Source organism: Panthera onca, chromosome B1 (genome assembly GCF_046562875.1).
Source record: "Panthera onca isolate mPanOnc1 chromosome B1, mPanOnc1 haplotype 2, whole genome shotgun sequence".
NCBI classification, from domain to species: Eukaryota; Metazoa; Chordata; class Mammalia; order Carnivora; family Felidae; genus Panthera; species Panthera onca.
This window is the reverse complement of record NC_138342.1, coordinates 91,826,075-91,847,860: the sequence shown is the minus strand read 5'-3', so window position 1 is coordinate 91,847,860 and position 21,786 is coordinate 91,826,075. Positions and strand designations below refer to the sequence as shown.

The 21,786-nt window shown below is 41.4% G+C and overlaps 2 protein-coding genes across 5 annotated transcripts in view; both read left to right on the top strand.

Moving 5' to 3' along the window:
* CFI (complement factor I) overlaps positions 1-21,786 on the top strand; it is an 86,881-nt gene that overhangs the window by 20,689 nt on the left and 44,406 nt on the right. For 2 of the 4 annotated variants that reach the window (XM_078445818.2, XM_078445817.2), the window contains exon 1: positions 10,482-10,643. In XM_078445818.2, coding sequence (XP_078301944.1) covers positions 10,587-10,643 — 57 coding nt within the window. In that variant the 5' untranslated portion in view covers positions 10,482-10,586. Of the gene's footprint in view, positions 1-7,066; positions 7,182-10,481; positions 10,644-21,786 lie in introns of those variants that run through there. The other 2 variants (XM_078445819.2, XM_078445820.2) reach the window with 2 other exon arrangements.
* On the top strand, positions 13-1,738 carry LOC144616151 (uncharacterized). The gene is made up of 2 exons (XM_078445821.2): positions 13-1,539; positions 1,618-1,738. The coding sequence occupies exons 1-2, from the start codon at positions 746-748 to the stop codon at positions 1,736-1,738; spliced, it is 915 nt and encodes a 304-aa protein (XP_078301947.2). The 5' UTR covers positions 13-745.

Below are 21,786 nucleotides of genomic sequence, written 5' to 3'. Positions count from 1 at the left end.
CGGTCGGTGCAGGTAGGGGATTGAGCTCGAGCTAGCTCGAATAAAGGCTCTTTTGCTTTTGCATCGGACTCGGCTCCCTGGTGGTCTTTGGGGATCACGAATTCTGGGCATAACATTTGGGGGCTCGGCCCAGGATCCCCAAGACCCCTGAGGGACCCCCGACCCGGAGAGCCTGACTGGCCACGGTTAGTGTCTGTCTGTTTGTTCTGTCTTTTCTGTGTGAGCTCATTTAATTCTGGTAGTGCCCGACGCGGTCTAAGTGGACGCACTGGAGGACCACGGGCTGGGAGTTTTGGAAGACGTTCCGATTCTCCCTTCTGGAGGGACGTGGAATCCCCTCATCTGTTTTGGAGGGACGTGGAATCCCCTCATCGGTTTTGGAGGGACGTGGAATCCCCTCATCGGTTTTGGAGGGACGTGGAATCCCCTCAAATGTCTAAGCTAGCTTTCAGTTTTGCTTCCATGGAGTTGGAAGACTTTCTAGGGGCCCTCTGTTTGTCTGTTTTTGTGTTTCTCTGTTTTGTTTTGTGGACTTACTGGACGGACGTTATGGGACAGACTCAGACTACTCCTCTAAGTATTATGATTGATCACTTTAAGGATGTGAGGGGAAGAGCTAACAACCTCAGTGTGGAAGTCTGAAAGGGTCGGTGGCAGTTTTTTTGTTCTAGCGAGTGGCCAACTTGTCGGATGGCCACCAGAGGGGACCTTCGACCTCCCTACCATCCACCAAGTCAGGAGTATCATGTCTCGGCCTAAGACGGGCCATCTTGATCAGCTCCCTTACATTATCACTTGGCAGGACCTGGTAGAAGACCCACCCTCTTGGCTTAAGCCCTTCCTAGCCCCGATCCCTCCGGAGCCAAAACCCATTCTTGCTTTGCAGGGGACAAAGAAGAAGAAAAGTCTTACCCAGCCTTCAGCACCCCTCTACCCTGTCCTACAGGGGGGTACTGAAGAAGAATTAATTTTTCCTCCCCCGTATAACCTCTCTGGGATGCCGGAAGAACACCATCCTCCCCCTCCAGGGGAGGCAGACACTGTTCCGAGAGCGGGAGGCGGAAACGCTCCAGTGGGAAGCCCGCCCTTTACCAGACAAAGGGCTCAGAAGGAGCAATCAGCCTCCGCCGCCAACTCCACTATTCTGCCCCTGCAAGCCACCGAACCCCCAGATGCGGAGGGGAATCAGCCCCATCACTATTGGCCTTTCGCCACTAGTGACCTCTACAATTGGAAAGCTCAGAATCCTAAGTTTTCCGAGAAACCGGCAGGGCTTATTGATTTATTAGACTCTGTTCTTTTTACCCATCAGCCCACGTGGGATGATTGCCAGCAGCTTTTGCAGGTCCTGTTCACGACTGAAGAAAGAGAAAGAATCCTCAATGAGGCCCGAAAACTAGTTCCGGGCACAGATGGGAATCCCACCACCATCCAGGCTCAGATAGATGCCTCCTTCCCCTTAACTCGGCCCCAGTGGGATTTCAACACGGCAGAAGGTAAGGAGAGGCTCCAGGTCTACCGCCAGACTCTAATGGGGGGGTCTCCGAATGGCTGCTAGAAAGCCAACCAATTTGGCCAAGGTAGGAAATGTACAACAGGGAAAAGATGAATCTCCAGCTGCCTTTTTAGAACGGATCATGGAGGCAATCCGTACCTATACCCCCATGGATCCAGAGGCTCCGGAAAGCAAGGCAGCTGTTATCATGGCCTTTGTAAACCAATCAGCCATAGACATTAGGAGAAAATTACAGAAAATAGATAGACTAGGAGAAAAAAGTCTGCAGGACTTACTGGTGGTAGCCGAAGAGGTATATAATAACCGGGAGCCTCCTGAGGACAAGCAGGCTCGCGCCATGGCGGCTGCCAGCAGTAAGCAGACTCGAGACCTGGCCAGAATACTACTAGCTATCACTGCTGACTTCCCCGAGGAATGAGACCGCTCTCTCCGGCAGCTGGCAGACGACGCAAGAAAAGGTAAAGGAACCACCAGAGCGGGGAAGCAGAGGCTGCAGAAGGATCAGTGCGCATACTGCAAGGAGATAGGGCATTGGGCCCAAGATTGTCCAAAAAGGGCTGGCGGGAAGGGAAGCAAGACTGATCGAGTAAAAGTCCTAGAGCTAGATGAATTAAGTAATTAGGGGAGTCGGGGTTTGGACCGTCTCCCCGAACCCAGGGTAACTCTTAAAGTGGAGGGGACCCCTGTTGACTTCCTTGTCGACACCGGAGCACAACATTCGGTCCTCCACACCCCACAAGGAAAACTAGCCAGCAAGAAGTCCTGAGTACAAGGGGCAACTGGTATGAGCCAGTATTCATGGACTACCCAAAGAACAGTAGATTTGGGAACGGGCCGGGTATCCCACTCCTTTATGGTAATACCAGAATGCCCCTACCCGCTGCTAGGACGGGACTTACTGACCAAGATTGGAGCTCAGATAACTTTCAGACAAGGGGGGCCTCAGGTCACCGATGGCAAGGGCCACCCATCCAGGTCCTGACCACGAAACTGGAGGATGAATACCTTCTCCACCAGGAGGCGCTCCCGAGAGAGGATAATATACACAGATGGCTACAAGAATTCCCCTCTGTTTGGGCAGAGATAGGGGAAATGGGACTAGCCGCTCACAGGACCCCAGTCCTGGTAGAGCTCAAGCCAGGAGAGAGTCCGGTAAGGATCAAACAATACCTCATGTCTCAGGAGGCCTGGAAGGGGATCCAGCCACACATCCAGAGACTACGAAGCCTAGGGGTACTAGTTCCTTGCCAGTCTGCCTGGAACACCCCCCTACTGCCGGTCAAAAAGCCTCACACAAATGACTACCAACCGGTACAAGACCTCCGGGAAGTAAATAAGAGGGTCGCGGACATACACCCAGCTGTTCCCAACCCATATACTCTCTTGAGCTCCTTGGTGCCCTCCAGGGTCTGGTATACTGTACTAGATTTAAAGGACGCCTTCTTCAGTCTGCCGCTGGCACCCCAGAGCCAACCCTTGTTCGCCTTCGAGTGGCATGATCCGGAGGAGGGCTACAGTGGGCAACTCACCTGGACACGGCTACCACAGGGATTCAAAAATTCACCCGCCATCTTCGACAAAGCACTACATGAGGACCTGGGTGAGTACAGAAGGGAGCACCCTGGCCTCACCCTTCTACAGTACGTAGATGACATCCTGATTGCTGCCAACACGGCCAAAGACTGTGAGCGAGGGACCCAGGACCTGCTGGCTACCCTGGGGGCCTTAGGGTACCGGGCATCCGCGAAGAAGGCTCAGATATGCAGGGAGAGGGTAAGTTACCTGGGATATACCCTGGAGGGCGGACAGCGGCGGTTATCAGATGCCAGAAAAGAAACTGTCCTAAAGATCCCTACTCCCACCTCCCGAAGAGAAGTGAGGGAATTCCTAGGATCAGCCGGCTACTGCCGCCTCTGGGTTCCAGGTTTTGCTGAGATCGCCAGGCCCCTATATGAGGCTACCAAAGAGGGGAAAACATTTAAATGGACTGAAAAAGAAGAAACTGCCTTTAATCAGTTAAAAAAGGCCCTCCTAAGTGCCCCAGCTCTGGGCCTACCAGACATTACGAAGCCCTTCCACCTCTTTGTAGATGAACATAAGGGAATAGCAAAAGGGGTTCTAACTCAAACCTTAGGCCCCTGGAACCACCCAGTGGCTTACCTGTCCAAGAAACTAGACCCAGTGGCTGCCGGCTGGCCGCCATGCCAAAGAATTATTGCAGCAACAGCACTCCTAGTTAAGGACGCAGACAAACTGACCCTAGGACAGGAGATCTGGATCACAACCCCACACGCCACTGAAGGGGTCCTGAAACAGCCTCCTGATAGATGGATGAGCAACACACATGTGACTCATTACCAGAGCCTCCTACTCAACCCTCCACGGGTGCGGTTCCACCCCAGTGCAGCCCTCAATCCTGCAACCCTGCTGCCCGACCCTGACCTAGGTGCTCCACTACATGACTGTGCGGGAATCCTGGAACAAGTACATGGATTCCAGACGGACCTGACCGACCGGCCCCTCCCCGATGCCGAGGCTACTTGGTTCACTGATGGCAGCAGCTTTGTGCGAGACGGACACAGGTATGCAGGTGCAGCGGTGGTCACCAAAACGGACACCGTATGGGCAGAGGCTCTACCCTCCGGAACGTCAGCCCAGCGAGCAGAGCTCATAGCCCTCACCAAGGCGCTGATGCTGGGAGCTGGAAAACGGCTTAACATCTACACAGACAGCCGTTATGCATTTGCCACAGCTCATATGCATGAGGCAATTTATCAGGAGAGGGGGTTACTGACGGCAGAAGGACAGACTATAAAAAATAAGCAGGAGATACTTAACCTGCTTACGGCCTATGGCTTCCTGCCAAGCTAGCCATTATCCACTGCCAAGGGCACCAAAAAGCTGATAACCCAGTAGCTAGAGGTAATCGAAAGGCTGACCAGGCAGCCAAGGCAGTAGCCCTTACTTCAGTCCCCACCATGACCATACAACTACCGGACCTGGGAGACCCAGTTTTACCAGACCAGCCCAAATACTCCCAGGAGGAGTTACAGCGGATCAAGAAACTCCCCATGGCCCAGGAGATAAATGGATGGTGGTATATACCTAACAAGGAGCTCATGCTGCCAGACCGGCTCGGAGTCTCAATATTAGAGCACATGCATCGGTCTACTCACATGGGGGCCTGAAAATTAAAAGACTTAATCCGACATGCCGGAATCAAGATTCACCAACAGGACACCAAAATAGAGCAAGTTGTATCTGCCTCCAAGACCTGCCAACTCACCAACGCGAGAGCCACATCAAATAAAAAAGGAACCAGGCTCAGAGGCACCAGACCAGGAGCCCAATGGGAAGTCGACTTCACTGAAGTCAAACCAGGAAAGTATGGTTATAAATATCTTTTAGTATTTACAGACACCTTCTCTGGCTGGGTGGAGGCATACCCAACCAAGCATGAAACGGCTCAGACGGTGGCTAAGAAGCTACTAGAAGACATCTTACCCAGGTATGGTTTTCCTGCCATGGTAGGATCAGACAATGGACCAGCTTTTATCTCGCAGGTAACACAGGCAGTAGCCAAGGCGGTGGGGGCAAACTGGAAATTATATTGTGCTCATAGGCCCCAGAGCTCAGGACAGGTAGAAAGAATGAATAGAACCCTAAAAGAGACCCTTACCAAATTAACCATGGAGACTGGCGGGGACTGGGTGACTCTCCTACCGTACGCCCTTTACCGGGTTAGAAACACTCCTTACACTCTGGGTTTTACTCCCTACGAGATCATGTTTGGCAGGCCACCCCCTGTTATTCCCAGCCTTCGAGCTGAACTTATTGCTGAGTTTAAAGATCAAGAACTTTTTCTTTCCTTGAGAGGGCTCCAGAGGGCACACGAGGACATTTGGCCGCGCCTCCGTGCCATCTACGAGGCTGGCCCGACCCCGACACCTTATCAGTACAGGCCGGGAGACTGGGTCTATGTCAAGAGGCACCACCGAGAGACTCTCGAGCCACGCTGAAAGGGACCCTACATCGTGGTGCTGACAAACCCCACCACTCTCAAAGTAGACGGCATTGCGACCTGGGTCCATCACACCCACGTTCGGCCAGCGGACCCCTCCTCGATCCGGAAGGACTTCATCACGTGATGGGCCGTCAGTCGGGACCAACACAACCCGCTTAAGCTCAAGCTACAGCGCATTCGACCCACCTAATATTGGTAACTCTGTTAACTCTGCTTGTCATTGCTCATGCTGCCGGGAGTCCCCATGCCCCCCAAAACATCACCTGGCAGATCATAGACACCAGCTCGGGGACAATACTTAATCAGACCTTCCAGAGCCACCCCAGGGATACTTGCTTCCCAGAACTTTGCGTAAACCTCCAAACTCTGTTCCCCTTGTCACCATAAATGCAGCTGGTCCCATGATTGGGTCCCTAAGCTACATGACAAGGGGGGAATGAAAGGGCGGGCCTACGCCAGCCGACTCCATCTTGTTCTGTGTCCTTCACCTTGACCGCGCCTCCTCCCCTTGAGTAACTGCCCCCTCACCTGCCTAACAGGACTCGGACCCTTCCCCAGCCAATCGGCTGAGGCCATAGCCATTACCTCACCTACTGCCCCTAGGCCCCAATAAAACCTTTGTCCTTTTGAAACTCACTCGCTCTCCCTGGTATCTCACCGCTGCATCGGTGCAGGTAGGGGATTGAGCTCGAGCTAGCTCAAATAAAGGCTCTTTTGCTTTTGCATCGGACTCGGCTCCCTGGTGGTCTTTGGGGATCACGAATTCTGGGCATAACATTGTTAGCCCCCTAAAATTTTCCACTTCAATAGCTTTTCTCTTAAAATTGTTTTAGTCTCTGGCACCTGGGTGGCTCAGTTGGTTAAGCATCAGACTTCAGCTCAGGTCATTCTCACGGTTCCTGAGATCGAGGCCACATCACCCACATCAGGCTCTCTGCTGTCAGCACAGAGGATCTTTCCTCTGTCCCCCTATGTCTGCTTCTTCCCTCATGTGCTCTCTCTCCCTCTCTCAAAACAAACACTAAAAAAATAAAATAAAGATTGTTTTAGCCTCTTTTTTTAATTTCTCAAAATGATTCACTGCTTTAGATATCAAATTTGCTAGTTTTTTGCTTGGCTTATTTACTATTGTTTATGTCTTTATTATTTCCTTTCTCTCACTTTTGATTCATTTTATTGTTTTTTTTTTTTAATGCTATCCTGAGTTGTATGCTTAGTTCACATTTTTCAGTGCTTTTGTTGTAAAAAATTTTAATATAATTTCGATATTTTTCTTTTTTTGTTTTTTTCTTTTTTCTTCATAAACTTAGAAATTCCACCCCGTACCTAAGGTTTATTATTTGTTCCAATTGAATTTCTTTTTGAGATAACAACCTTGATTCTAGTTTTAGCACTATTTTAAAGTGTATCAATAAGAATTTGGTCACGAAAACTTAAACCACTGTAAATATTTTAAACAGAAAAGACAGAAGCAGTTTGTGTTCACATGGGATGAGCAACAATCTACATTTATAATTTTTCCATAGGTCTTATCTCCCATCTTCTGTCATAATAAAGTCTGAAGATATCTGGATCATTTGGACTTCCTTTAAAACATCACATTGTTCCACTACATTGATGGCATTACCTTGGTCAGATCAGGTAAGCAAGAGGTGGTGACCATGCTGAATGCCTTGATAAGACACATACGCTCCAGAGGGTGGGAGACAAGGCCTGTGCTTAGGAACTTGCCAGGATATCTTCTCTAAAGTAAAAGAAAAATGATTTCATCTTGAACTGCCCTTCACAAAGAAGGCAGCACAAAACACAGGAATACTGCTCAGGCTGCCAGAGCAGGAAAGATTTCTGCAGTGATCTGGCAAACCCTATGGTGTTGGAAGTGTCAATGGTGGGGGAAAACATTGTGTAATGTTTGAGGAAGAACCAGTGAGAGAATTACAATAGAGGACCCTGGTGTTCTGGAGCAAGGCCATGCCATCTGCAGCAGAGAATTACACTCTTTTTGAGAAACAATTTGTGTACTACTGGACCCTGGTAAGTGTGGAATTACTGAACATTGGACACTATGTCATCACATGACCAGAATGCCCATTATGAGCTGGGTTCTAACAGACCCACAAAGTGTAAGTTTGAGCAGACCTAGCAAAAATGTATTATAAAATGGAAGTGTCACATCCAGAACCAAATGCAAATAGGACCAAGGGCACAAGCAAACTGCATGAACTGGTAACTTGGATTTCCCCCTCCCTGCCTAATGCAAACTGTTGCACCCAAGCACCTCCCTCAGCTCATACCTATGGCTCTATATGGATTCCAGTATGACCAGGAGGAGGGAAAAACTTGTGTTTGGTTTACAGATGGGTTGGCTCAGTATGTAGGCACAAGCTGAAAATAGACAGCAGCCACATGACAGCCATACTTAGGACTGGCTTTGAAAGACAGTGGTAAGGGAGTGTCCTCAACAATGGGCAGAGCTTCGGGTGATATACCTGGTCACCCACTTTGTGTGACAAAATAAGTGGTCCAAAGCTAGACTGTATGTGGAATCACAGGTAATAGTGATTGCCTGGCCATCTTTTTTCCTAGAATAAAAAATATTCAAAGATTAAGAACAAGAAAATCTGGTGTGGAGATATGTGGATGTAGAAATGGGGTGAAGTATAGAAATCTTTGTATCATATGTTAATACCCACTAGAGAACATCTGCCAGAGAAAAGGTACTTAATAACCAACAAAATGGCTCAACCAATTGGTATCAGCCAGTCTCAGTCATCAGCCACCCCAGTGCTGGCACAATGGGCACAAGAATAAAGTGGCCATTGTAACAGAGATGGAGGCTAGCGATGAGGCCAAATATCACGGGCCCACTAAGATTTATTTAGCTGCTCCCATCAACAAATGTCCAATCTGACAGCAACAGAGACCAATGCTGAGTCCATAAGATGGCACAGTTCATCAAGGATTCCAACTAGCCACTTGGTGGTAAACTGACTCACTTGGTCCCTTCAATCTTTAAAGGGCCAGTGGTACATTGTCACAGGAGTAGACATATATTCCAGGTTGAGGATGTGCCTTTCCTGCCTACAGGGCCTCAGCTGAGATAATCCAAAGAATTTCAGAGTATTTAATCTTCCAAGAAAGGATTCCATGTAACATCCTGTCAGACGATGGGACCCACCTGACAGCAAAGGAAATGTGAGAGTGGGTCAGTGACCATGCAATTCACTGGCCACATCATCTACTGCACCGCTTGGAAGCTGGCAGCCTTATGGAGCATTGGAGCAGCCTGCTGAACGCAGGACTGAGGTGATATTTAAAGGCAATACTCCTAGAACTGGATGCCATCCTCCAGGAAGTAGTATATGCATTGAATCAAAGACCTTCATCTAGCATTGTATCCCCAATAGAAGATGGTGGTCTGGGAGCCAAGGAATGGAAGAAGAAATGACCACACTTACTGTCACTCCCAATAACCAACTGGGGGCTTTGTGCTTCCTGTCTCCACAGGTGTAGACTCTGTAGGGTTAGGGGTCTTGTTCCCTAAAGGAAGCATACTTTTGCCAAGAGGCACAGCAAGAATCCAATGAATTACTAAGTCTTCTTTCTCGTGCACATTGGGCTTCTTGTGTCTAGGGACAAGACACAAGAAGTCACTATGTTGGCAGAGGTAACTGTCTGGTATACAACGAGGGAAGGGAGGAATATGTATGGAACCACATGAGCTACTTGGGTGCCTCTTATGACAGTAAAAGGATAGAAACAGCAACTATGGTCTGAGAAGGAGATGGCAACCAGGGGCCCAGAGCACTCCAGGAAGTTTGTGAGTCATGACATTAGGTAAACGGAGGCTGGCAGAGGTAGAAGCTCAGAGTGAAGGGAATCTAGAAAGGATAGGAAAGAGACAGAAGGTGAAATATCATCAACTGCAGCCTCAAGATCAGGGCCAGGCTGTAGCTTTTCTGACCACCTCCCTCTTCTAAATTTTCCTTCAGGATGAAAGGCCTACTATGATTTTGAAGAAGCTACTCTTGGAGCATATATGGTAACTAAGGGTGCAAAATGGTGGACTCTGAAAGACAGGGAGATGAGTTTTCTAGATACCACTTCATAGAAGGTTTTGCTGCCTAGCTGCAAAGAGTGTGATCAGCAGACACTTCTGATGACAACTAAATGTCAGATCCTTCAGGGTCTGCCTCACAGAGAACTGCCTCACCTAAAGGGATGGCTTTCCTGGACAGCCCACACCAGATGACTGAGCAAGGCAGGGTTTAATGGTCTAGCCATTTCCACCTGACCCAGAGACAGTGCCACAATCACTCCAGAGCTCTCCATGAGTTGACCAAGGCTTTCTTAAACCTGCATTGCAGTCCGACTTTTCTCTCTGCTCACTCCTGTTTCTCCTCTCTTCCTTTCACAGGAGCTAATTACTAATAAGCATCTTTGTACCTCAACCTCTGTCTCATGTCTGGTTCAGGAGAACCCTAACGTTTATTTCACAAATAGAAATGAATCCTGCACTATAGTTGGTGCTGGGGCAAGAATACTTGTTTTTAAAAGTTTTCTATGCTCAGAGAATATAATTTGATCATAGCATAACTAGTGCATGGCAAAGGAACTGTTTTGTTGAGGATTTTTAATGTATTCATCATAGCTTTCAATGTGATATACTTTTACTTCTCTCCTAGTCTTCAACCTTAAGGGAAAACACTAATTTTATTTTACCAAAAACATAAGAAATTTTCTTCCAATGTAGTTTCTGTCTTCCCTCTAAAACAGAATTGAGGCATTGTCTAGTAACAAGGTGGGGAAATCAGTTTCCTCAACAGGAAACATAGTTTCTATTGGTCACCTCCCTCAGCTGTTTACTGAGAAGAATTTTTTTGATTTCAGTTACGGTAAAGCTCTTTGGATTTTAGCCAAATTCTCTGAGTTCAAAAGTACAAAGCTCTCTAGGAGGCTTGCTCTTTTTAAATATTTTTTCAGAGGTTAAAAATTAAATTTCAAAAGACTATCCAGGGTAGAGAAGAGACCCTGAAAGCCTCCAGCATGAAGCTTGCTCATGTTACTTTGTTATTTTTGTGCTTCTACAAAAGTTTTTGCAAGGTAAGTAACTCAATATTTATTAGATAAGCTATTTTAAGTAGATATTTTAAGTATTATAAAGATGTAAGAAAAATCTTAGAGATATTATTGACTTACAGATTACATAGTTCAGATACCAACTGTGCAGTATATAGTCAGTAACAAAGATTTTATGTTAATATCTTGATGAAAGAGCTTTAAGAAATTGCTTTCTTCATGTGCTCTTATCTGTGCATAGAAATTGAACTGAATGAGAACTTTACTAATATAGATCTGTTATTTACAGTAATCATATTAAATCAATAAATATTTACCAAACTCCTTCCACATGTAAGGTATAGTTCTGGGCAAATAGCATGTCTGGTCTCTTCCTTCAATAGCCCTTTGGTACAGTTGTAGAAAGATGGTTTAAAAATGGCAATGAGGAAATAATAAGCAAGATTTAAATAACACTTGAGAAGAAACTGTTTCAAGACATTCAATTGCCATAAGTGTTACAAATGTCATGTGCCAAGGGACTTTAATGAGAGGGAAAATCCTTTCCTGCTAAGAAGTCAGGAAGGGTTTATGGACCAAGTGGGATATGAGCTGGATTCATAATTCTGGATTAGATTTGATCAGTGAAGAGAAAGAGAGTGATTTCCACCCTTTTCACCTGGAAAAAGCAGCAAGTGCTAGTCTAGCAGGATAGCCAAGCACTAGTCTCCTCCAGATGAATAAATCCATTTGATTAGAGTGGAGACTTTGTAGGGAACTTGGGCAGTTAAAATTGATATGACAGACTGTAGCCAGGTTAGAAGGTCATCTATTAAGGTTAGATACGTTTAAGATATTTTAGACAATTAACTGATGATTGCCTACTTTAGTGATCAAAGCATTTTGGAACAGGATTGAATTACAAAAATTGTTTTGTCTTAATACCAGCTTAGAGAAGCAGATATTTAAGGAAAACTACCTAAGACCAGCCTTACATACTTTAGGTTTCTTGTAACTTCTAAAATATGTATGAAATGTTTGTAATAGAGAACAACTGGAAATTAAGTGTTCATTGATAAGAAATTGATTAAATGAATGCGCATCTATAAATGAACTATCATGTAGCCATTAAAATGATGCATTTTATATTTATTGAAAAAAAGCCCTTACTGAAATCTTATTTTTGTTACAGAAGAAAATATATACACATATATGTATCTGTGTGTATGTGTACACACACATACAAATAAACGCATGTAGCTGCTGAAATACATTGCAATTTAAAAGTTTCTGGAGGGTATATATCAAATAGATAACAGTTGGTATTTCCAAGTAATGAGATTACTGGTGATTTTTATTTTCTGTCATACATTTATCATGAATTTTAAGAATTCATTAATTCTGTTTTATTCATTATTCATTTTTTAAAATACCAAGTAAATGTGTTACTTTAGAATAAAGAAAAATATATATATATTTTCAATATATGAAGTTTATTGTCAAATTGGTTTCCATACAACACCCAGTGCTCATCCCAAAAGGTGCCCTCCTCAATACCCATCACCCACCCTCCCCTCCCTCCCACCCCCCATCAACCCTCAGTTTGTTCTCTGTTTTTAAGAGTCTCTTATGCTTTGGCTCTCTCCCACTCTAACCTCTTTTTTTTTTTTTTTTCCTTCCCCTCCCCCATGGGTTTCTGTTAAGTTTCTCAGGATCCACATAAGAGTGAAACCATATGGTATCTGTCTTTCTCTGTATGGCTTATTTCACTTAGCATCACACTCTCCAGTTCCATCCACGTTGCTACAAAGGGCCATATTTTGTTCTTTCTCATTGCGATGTAGTACTCCATTGTGTATATAAACCACAATTTCTTTATCCATTCATCAGTTGATGGACATTTAGGCTCTTTCCATAATTTGGCTATTGTTGAGAGTGCTGCTATAAACATTGGGGTACAAGTGCCCCTATGCATCAGTACTCCTGTATCCCTTGGGTAAATTCCTAGCAGTGCTATTGCTGGGTCACAGGGTAGGTCTATTTTTAATTTTCTGAGGAACCTCCACACTGTTTTCCAGAGTGGCTGCACCAGTTTGCATTCCCACCAACAGTGCAAGAGGGTTCCCGTTTCTCCACATCCTCTCCAGCATCCATAGTCTCCTGATTTGTTCATTTTGGCCACTCTGACTGGCGTGAGGTGATATCTGAGTGTGGTTTTGATTTGTATTTCCCTGATGAGGAGTGACGTTGAGCATCTTTTCATGTGCCTGTTGGCCATCCGGATGTCTTCTTTAGAGAAGTGTCTATTCATGTTTTCTGCCCATTTCTTCACTGGGTTATTTGTTTTTTGGGTGTGGAGTTTGGTGAGCTCTTTATAGATTTTGGATACTAGCCCTTTGTCCGATATGTCATTTGCAAATATCTTTTCCCATTCCGTTGGTTGCCTTTTAGTTTTGTTGGTTGTTTCCTTTGCTGTGCAGAAGCTTTTTATCTTCATAAGGTCCCAGTAGTTCATTTTTGATTTTAATTCCCTTGCCTTTGGGGATGTGTCGAGTAAGAGATTGCTACGGTTGAGGTCAGAGAGGTCTTTTCCTGCTTTCTCCTCTAGGGTTTTGATGGTTTCCTGTCTCACATTCAGGTCCTTTATCCATTTTGAGTTTATTTTTGTGAATGATGTGAGAAAGTGGTCTAGTTTCAACCTTCTGCATGTTGCTGGTCAGTTCTCCCAGCAGCATTTGTTAAACAGACTGTATTTTTTCCATTGGATGTTCTCTCCGGCTTTGTCAAAGATTAGTTGGCCATACATTTGTAGGTCTAGTTCTGGGGTTTCTATTCTATTCCATTGGTCTATGTGTCTGTTTTCGTGCCAATACCATGCTGTCTTGATGATTACAGCTTTGTAGTAGAGGCTAAAGTCTGGGATTGTGATGCCTCCTGCTTTGGTCTTCTTCTTCAAAATTACTTTGGCTAATCGGGGCCTTTTGTGTTTCCATATGAATTTTAGAATTGCTTGTTCTAGTTTCGAGAAGAATGCTGGTGCAATTTTGATTGGGATTGCATTGAATGTGTAGATAGCTTTGGGTAGTATTGACATTTTGACAATATTTATTCTTCCAATCCATGAGCAGGGAATGTCTTTCCATTTCTTTATATCTTCTTCAATTACCTTCATAAGCTTTCTATAGTTTTCAGCATACAGATCTTTTACATCTTTGGTTAGATTTATTCCTAGGTATTTTATGCTTTTTGGTGCAATTGTGAATGGGATCAGTTTCTTTATTTGTCTTTCTGTTGCTTCATTGTTAGTGTATAAGAATGCAACTGATTTCTGTACATTGATTTTGTATCCTGCAACTTTGCTGAATTCATGTATCAGTTCTAGAAGAAAAATATATTTTTGAGAAAATATTTCGGCCACATTTTTGATTCCAGGAACAAAAACAATAAAAAAGAAAACAAAAGAGTATTTTTCACTTACAGAAAGGGAAAGAGCTTCTTTTACTGAATAATCATCCAATAATAAAGTTTCCTTCTTTCCTTTAAAAAACAGCATTTTGAGAGGAATTGTCATATTTGTGAAAATTTCAGAACTTCTTAAAATATTAGTTTATGAAAGATAATGGAATGCTAAGAGATAACCATTTTTAAATGGAAGTTACCATAGAAACAACATAAATGTGTTGAAAGAAGTTTTAAAATGTACATCTGGGAGAAAGAAATTTTTGTTATTTTAAAAACTGGGACTTTCTTTCTAAGGAATAAAAAGCCCCACTCCCTTTTATATCAAAACCCTGTACAGGGATTTTTTTTTCTTCCAAATTTTTATTTAAATTCAAGTTAACATATAATGTAGTATTGGTTTCAGGAGTGGAATTTAGTGATTCATCATTTACACTTACATCCAGTGCTCATCGCAACAAGTGCCCTCCTTGATGCCCATCACCCATTCATCCCATTCCCCCCACCCACCTTCTTCTAGCAACCGTCAGTTTGTTCTCTATAGTTAAGAGTCTCTTATGGTTTTACTCCCTCTCTGTTTTTATCTTACTTTTTCTTCCCTTCCCCTATGTTCATCTGTTTTGTTTCTTAAATTCCACATATGAGTAAAATCATATGGCATTTGCCTTTTTCTGACTGACTTATTTTACTTAGCATAATATACTCTAGTTCCATCCCTGTCATTGCAAATGGTAACATTTCATTCTTTTTGATGGCTGAGTAATATATATATATTCCTATGTTGATATATACATCTATCTATATACACACCACATCTTCTATATCCATTCATCAGTCAATGGACATTTGGGCTCTTTCCATAATTTGGCTATGATTGGTAGTGCTACTATAAACATTAGGGTGCGTGTGCCCATTTGAATCAATGTTTTTGTATCCTTTGGATAAATACCCAGTAGTGCAATTGCTGGGTCGTAGGATAGTTCTACTTTTAACTTTTTGAGGAAGCTGCATACTGTTTTCCAGAGTGTAAAACAGTTTGCATTCCCATCAACAGTGTAAGAGGGTTCCCCTTTCTCTACATCCTCACCAACATCTGTTGTTTCCGGAGTTGTTAATTTTATCCCTTCTGACAGGTGTGAGATGGTAGGTATCTCATTGTAGTTTTGATTTGTATTTCCCTGATGATGAGTGATGTCGAGCATTTTTTCATGTGTCTGTTAGTCATCTGTATGTCTTCTTTGGTGTCAACCAAGAATTCTATATTGAACAAAACTATCCTTTAAAAATAAAGGGGAAATTAAGATATTTTCAGATAAACAAAAGCTGATGGAATTAATTTCTACTATACAAGAAAATCACTACAAGAAAGAGCATCCTTCAGGCTGAACAAAAATACATTAAACAATAACTTGGAGTCATATAAAGAAATAAAGAACTTCAATAAAGATAACTATATAGGTAAATACAAAAGCAAGTGTAATTTTATTTTTGATTTGTAAGTCTTCTTTTTACTTTACATTATTTAAAAGAAGAATATATAAAAATAATTATAAATCTATGTTAACGAGCATACAATGCATAAAGATGTAATGTGTGACCATAACAACATAAAGAGAGGATGGAACTGTATAAGAGCAGAGTTTTTATATGCCCTTGAAGCTAAGTTGGTATCAATTCAAACTAGATTGCTATATATTTAAGATGTTAAGTATAATCTCCATGGCAACCACAAAAAAAAAAAGGTTAAAAAGATACAGAAAAGGAAATGATAAGAAAACCAAAACAATTCACTACAGAAAAATCAGCTAAACTCAAAAGAAGTCAGTAATGGAAGAAATAAAGAACAACAAAGGTAGAATACATAGAGAAGAAATCACAAAAATGGCAGAAGTGAGGCCTTCCTTAAAAACAATTTAAATGTAAGTGTGTTAAATTCTCCGATGAAAGGCAGAGATTGGCAGAATTTATTTTTTAGAAAACTAACCATGATCCCACTATATGCTGTCTGCAAGAGATTCACTTTATATCCAAAGACATAAATAGATTGTAAGTGAAAGGGTGGAAAGCTATGTTAATGCAAAGAGTAACCAAAAGAGAACTAGAAGCGACCACACTAATATCAGAAAAAAAATTGACCTTAATTTTGTTTTGTTACAAGAGACAAAGAAGAACATTTAGATTGATAAAAGAGTTCAGTTAAAATATTTAATAATTGTAAACATAAACATACCAAACAGTAGAGCCCAAAATATATGAGACAATGACATAATTCAAGGGAAAAAGAGAATTCTATAATAATAATTGGAGACTTCTATATCCCACTTTCCATAATGGATAGAAAATCTAGACAAGATTAATAAGAAAATAGAGGATTTTAACAGCACTATAAATCATCCTGACCTAAGAACCACACATATAGAGCACCACACCCACCAAAAGCAGAATACACATTTTTCTCAAGTGTACATAAAACATTCTCCAGAATAGAACCATATGTTAGGCCACAGAACATATCTCAATAAATTCAAAAATATTGAAATCATAAGAAATTGTTCCTCTAAAAATAATGGAATAAAGCTAGAAATCAGTAACGGAAGGAAAACTGGAAAATCCACAAATAGGTGGAAATAAAGTAATATACTCTTAAACAACCAGTAGTCAAAGAAATCACAAATTAGAAAATACTTGTAGATAAACAAAGACAGAAATACAACATACCAAAACATATAAGTGGCAAATGCAATCTCGCAGTAAGTACCTACATTAAAAAAGAACAAAGATCCATAATCAAACACCTAACCTTACACCTTAAAGAACCAGAAGAAGAGTAATCTAAAACCACAGCTAGGAGAAGGAAAGAAATAGTACAGATTAGAATGGAGAGTTTTTATCATGAACAGATATTGAATTTTGTCAAATGCTTTGTATTTCTATAGTGTCAGTTTTTACTTCTCTCTCATCTGATTTTATTTATTTCTGTCTTCTATTTTTCTTGATAAGTCTGGCTAAAGGTTTATCAATTTTGTTTCACAAAGAACCGACTCTTGGTTTTATTGATTTTGTTTTTGTTTTTTTAGTCTCTATTTCATTTATTTCTGCTCTGACCTTTATTATTTCCTTCCTTCCACTAACTTTGGGCTTTGTTCCTTTTCTGGTTCCTTTAGGTATAGGGTTAGATTGTTTATTTGAGATTTTTCTTATTTCCTGAGGTAGGTCTGTATTGCTATAAATTTTCCTCTTAGAATGACTTTTGTTGCATCCCAAATATTTTGGGCCATTATGTTTTCATGTTCATTTGTCTCCATGTATTTTTTTATTTCCTATTTGATTTCTTCATTGACCCATTGGTTATTTAGTAGTATGTTGTTTAGCCTCTAAAAAAAAAAAAAAAAAAAAAAAAAAAAAGAATATAGATAGAAAAAATAAAGTATAGTAAGATAATAGAATTAATAGATCTTTGAAAAGATCAGCTAAATTGACAAACCTTAGCTAGACTGACGGAAAAAAGGAAGATTCAAATAAAATCAGAAAGTGGGGACATTACTGCTGACCTTACAGAAATCAAAAGAATGATGAGAGTACTATGAACAATCATATGCCAACAAAGTAGATAACCTAAATGAGTGTACAGATTCCTAGAAACACACACATTACCAAAACTGACTCAAAAAAAATAGTAAATCTGAACAGACATATAACAAGAGATTGAATCAGTAATTTTTAAAAATTTTTTTTTATTTATTTATTTTTTTTAAACATTTATTTTATTTTTGAGACAGAGAGAGACAGAGCATGAATGGGGGAGGGTCAGAGAGAGGGAGACACAGAATCTGAAACAGGCTCCAGACTCTGGGCTGTCAGCACAGAGCCCGACGCGGGGCTTGAACTCACGGACTGCGAGATCATGACCTGAGCCGAAGTCGGCCGCTTAACCGACTGAGCCACCCAGGCGCCCCTGAATCAGTAATTTTTAAAAAATCTCATCAAAGAAAGGTCCAGTATCAGATGGTTTCACTGATAAATTCTACTAAACATTTATAGAAGAATTAACTAACTTGACAATAAATTATTTTTAAAAAATAATAAAAATGCTAATACAATTATTGGAATCAATTATAAAAAATAAATAATAAAACTTGGTGGCTTAAAAAAAATAAAGAAGTAACACTAATTCATCTCAAACTCTAACCCCAAAAGAGAAAAGGAGTGAATACTTACTAATTAATTCTGAGTCCAACATTACCCTGATAACAAACTCAAAGATACCACAAAAAAGGTACAAAGAAGAGAAAAAAGCTGCTTTCTTCACTGACCTCTCCCTCATATCAAATATGCCCAGAGATTGCCAGTATTCTTCGTTCATTTGTGTAGATCCAGATTTCCATCCAGCATAATTTTCCTTCTGCTTAAAGGACTTTTTTTTTAACTTTTCTTATAAGGTGGGTATGCTAGTGATTAATTCTTTCAGCTTTTGTGTCTGAAGAGGTTGTTATTTGCCTTAAAATTTTTAACGATATTTTTGCTAGGTATAGAATTATGTCAGTAGAGTACACCTCTCTCAGGGATCACTACCCTTCTTTGCCTGATGTTCAGTATCTTGAAAATCATTGCTTTCTATATTGTGTCCATTTCCTGATTGCTTTAGGCAGAAAGGTCAATCTGGTCCCTATTATTTAATCTTGACTGGAAACAGAATTCCCATTTAATTTAATTTTAATTAATTTTAATTTACATAGCCACATTTGGCTAGTGACTCCTATATTAGATAGCATAGTTAGCAATTGCCAGGATTACTGAGATTGAGTTTTTAAATCACAAATGTTAACTTCAAATATGCATATTTTTTAAAATGTATCCTTTAATAGACCTTGTATTATAAAGTGTAAGTTAAATCAGTCAACTCTCAGTTCAGCTCTGATAGAGGCAGTCTCATATACGTTATACATTAGAATTGTTCAAGCTCATTTCAGGTACAGTTCCTGTCTCCAAACTCTGTGTTACCACATTTTTTTGAATGTAAATAGATTCAAAATAAACAGTGTTGTGACAATGAATTGTAAGGATGAAGAAACAAAAGTTGAGTTTTCAGTTTTGTCATTCTAATTGCCATTTGGAATTTGTGTGTGTGTGTGTTTTGTTTTTCCAGAAAGAGAGAGAGGTGGGTGAGAGGCAGAGGGAGGGAGAGAATCCCAAGCATGCTCCACACTCAGCACAGAGCCCAACATAGGGCTCGATCCCATGACCAACTGAGTCATCCAGGTGCCCCTGGAACTTTTGTTTTTAAAGCATAAAATAGTGGGGCACCTGTGTGGCTCAGTTTGTTGAGTGTCCAATTCTTGATTTCAGCTCAGGACATGAACTCACAGTTCATGGGTTCAAGCTCTGTGTGGGGCTCAGCACTGAGAGCATGGAACCTGCTTGGGATTCTCTCCTCTCTCCCCCTCCTCTGCTCTTCCTCTCTCTCAAAATAAATAAAGAAACATTTTTTAATAATATAAAGTGTAAAGTAGTAAACTGGTGCAGACTGAAAGGTGAAATATTTTTGTTTGCCAAGTGCAAACAATAGTACAAAAAGACATATTTTACCAAATTTGAATAATATCTTTAAAGTTTATTTCTTCTGAAACAGAGACAGAGAGAGAGCAGAGGAGGGACAGAGAGTGAGCGAGAGAATCTCAAGCAGGCTCTGCACTGCCAGCACAGAGCTGGAAGCGGGGCTCAAACTTACCAACTGTGAGATCATGACCTGAGCCAAAATCAAGAGTTGGACACTTAATGGACTGACCCACCTAGGAGCCCTGAATAATATCTTTGAAATGAAATTTATTCTGGGGCTCCTGGGTGGCTCAGTCAATTGAGCATCTGACTCTAGATTTCAGCTCATGTCATGATCCCCGGGTCATGGGTTCAAGCCCTGTGTCAGGCTCTGTAGTAAACATGGAGCCTATTAAAAAATAAATACATAAATAAAATTTTTTAAAAATAAAATGAAGGGTGTTTGGTGGCTCAGGCAGATAGACGTCTGACTTTGGCTCAGGTCATCATCTTGTGGTCTGTGAGTTCGAGCCCTGCATCAGGCTTTGTGCTGACAGCTCAGAGCCTGGAGCCTGCTTCAGATTCTGTCTCTCCCTCTCTCTCTGACCCTCCCTGCTTGAGTGTGTGTGTGCATGTGCACACTCTCTTTTTCTGTCTCTCAGAAATAATAAATGAATAAGCTTTAAAAATAAATAAAATGAAATTCATTCTTATTCTCGATGTATTTAACCGCTATTAAATGGCAGTATTATTTATTACTATTACAGGTATAGGTATAACTTTTTCCTTTTTCATTAAATAAACATACTCAAAAATATTTATTTTTTTCCTTTACTTTGCAGTATTTTTTACTCTTATTTTTTTGTAAGCATGGTTTTATGTATGAATTTCAATGAAAGAAAATGTTTACTGTTTACATTTTTCTGCATAATTTATTGTTCATTTTTTCATGATTTTCACTGGAAATAATTTTATTGTGTAGGGGGTAGTGTTTAAAAAGTATCTGTTCTATGTGTCAAATGTACTAGGCTTGCCATTTTTCAATAGACAAACAATTTTTTGCAACTCCTATTCCAGACAAAGTGCTGGTTTCTTTAACATATAGAGTTCCTATAGAAAAACAAACAAGAAAAAAACCCAGTATACATCAGCAAAATATATGGTTAGTGCAAGAAGAAAGAAATAAAAACCTCTCAAGTTTGAGCATATTGAAAGATGTTCAGTCTCACTGAGGGAAAAAATGCAAATAAAACTGTACTCTGATAACATTTTTCTGTACCAAATTGGCAAAGATAAAAGTTTAGTAAGGTATATGTATGTAATCAAGATTATGGATAATAGACACTGTCATATATTAATGGTGGGAATGCAAATGACAACCTGTATAGAGAGAAATTAGGCAATACCTTCCAAAATTAAGACTGCTGAGGCACCTGGGTGGCTCAGCCAGTTAGGTTTCTGACTTTGGCTCAGGTCATGATCTCTCAGTTTGTGAGTCTGAGCCCTGCATCAGGCCAGCTCTGTGCTGACAGCTCAGAGCCTGGAGCCTGCTTTGGATTCTGAGTCTCCCTCTCTCTCTATCCCTCCCCCACTCATGCGCGCGCGCTCTCTCTCTCTCTCTCTCTGCCTCTCAAAAATAAATAAACATTAAAAAAATTAAAACATTAAAAAGACTTTTTTTAATTGATTCAGCAATTTCACTCCCAGGTAACTATTGACAGATATACTTAGTATATGTGGGAAATAATGTGTATCATATAAAGATTATTACCACATTGGTTATAATAACAAAACATTAGAAACCATCTGTATTCCCTTCCAGGGGCTACTTACAAGGCCACTGGTTACAAATTACATTGGTATTAGGGGACAGAGTTAGAAAGTAAAATATGGGCTCATGTGTGGAAAGATTCACAAAGAACTTTTTTAAGTTTATTTTGAGAGATACAGAAATAGCATGAATGGGGAGGGGCAGAGAGAGAGAAGGAAAGAGAGAATCCCAGGTAGGCTCTGCACTGTCAGCACAGAGCCCAATGGGGGGGGGGGGGGGGGGGGGGCTTGAACTCAGGAAATCCCAAGATCATGACCGGAGCAAAAACCGAGAGTTGGACGATTAACCAACTGAGCCACCCAGGTGCCCCACGAAGAGCTATTAAATGAATGACTCTGAGGTGGGCCTGGGTAGGTTGAATGG

Coding starts and splice junctions, on each gene's coding strand:
- LOC144616151 (XM_078445821.2), top strand. CDS start 746: ATGTCTCGGCCTAAGACGGGCCATCTTGATCAGCTCCCTTACATTATC. Junction 1,540..1,617: donor CGCCAGACTCTAATGGGGGG/GTCTCCGAATGG, acceptor ATGAATCTCCAG/CTGCCTTTTTAGAACGGATC.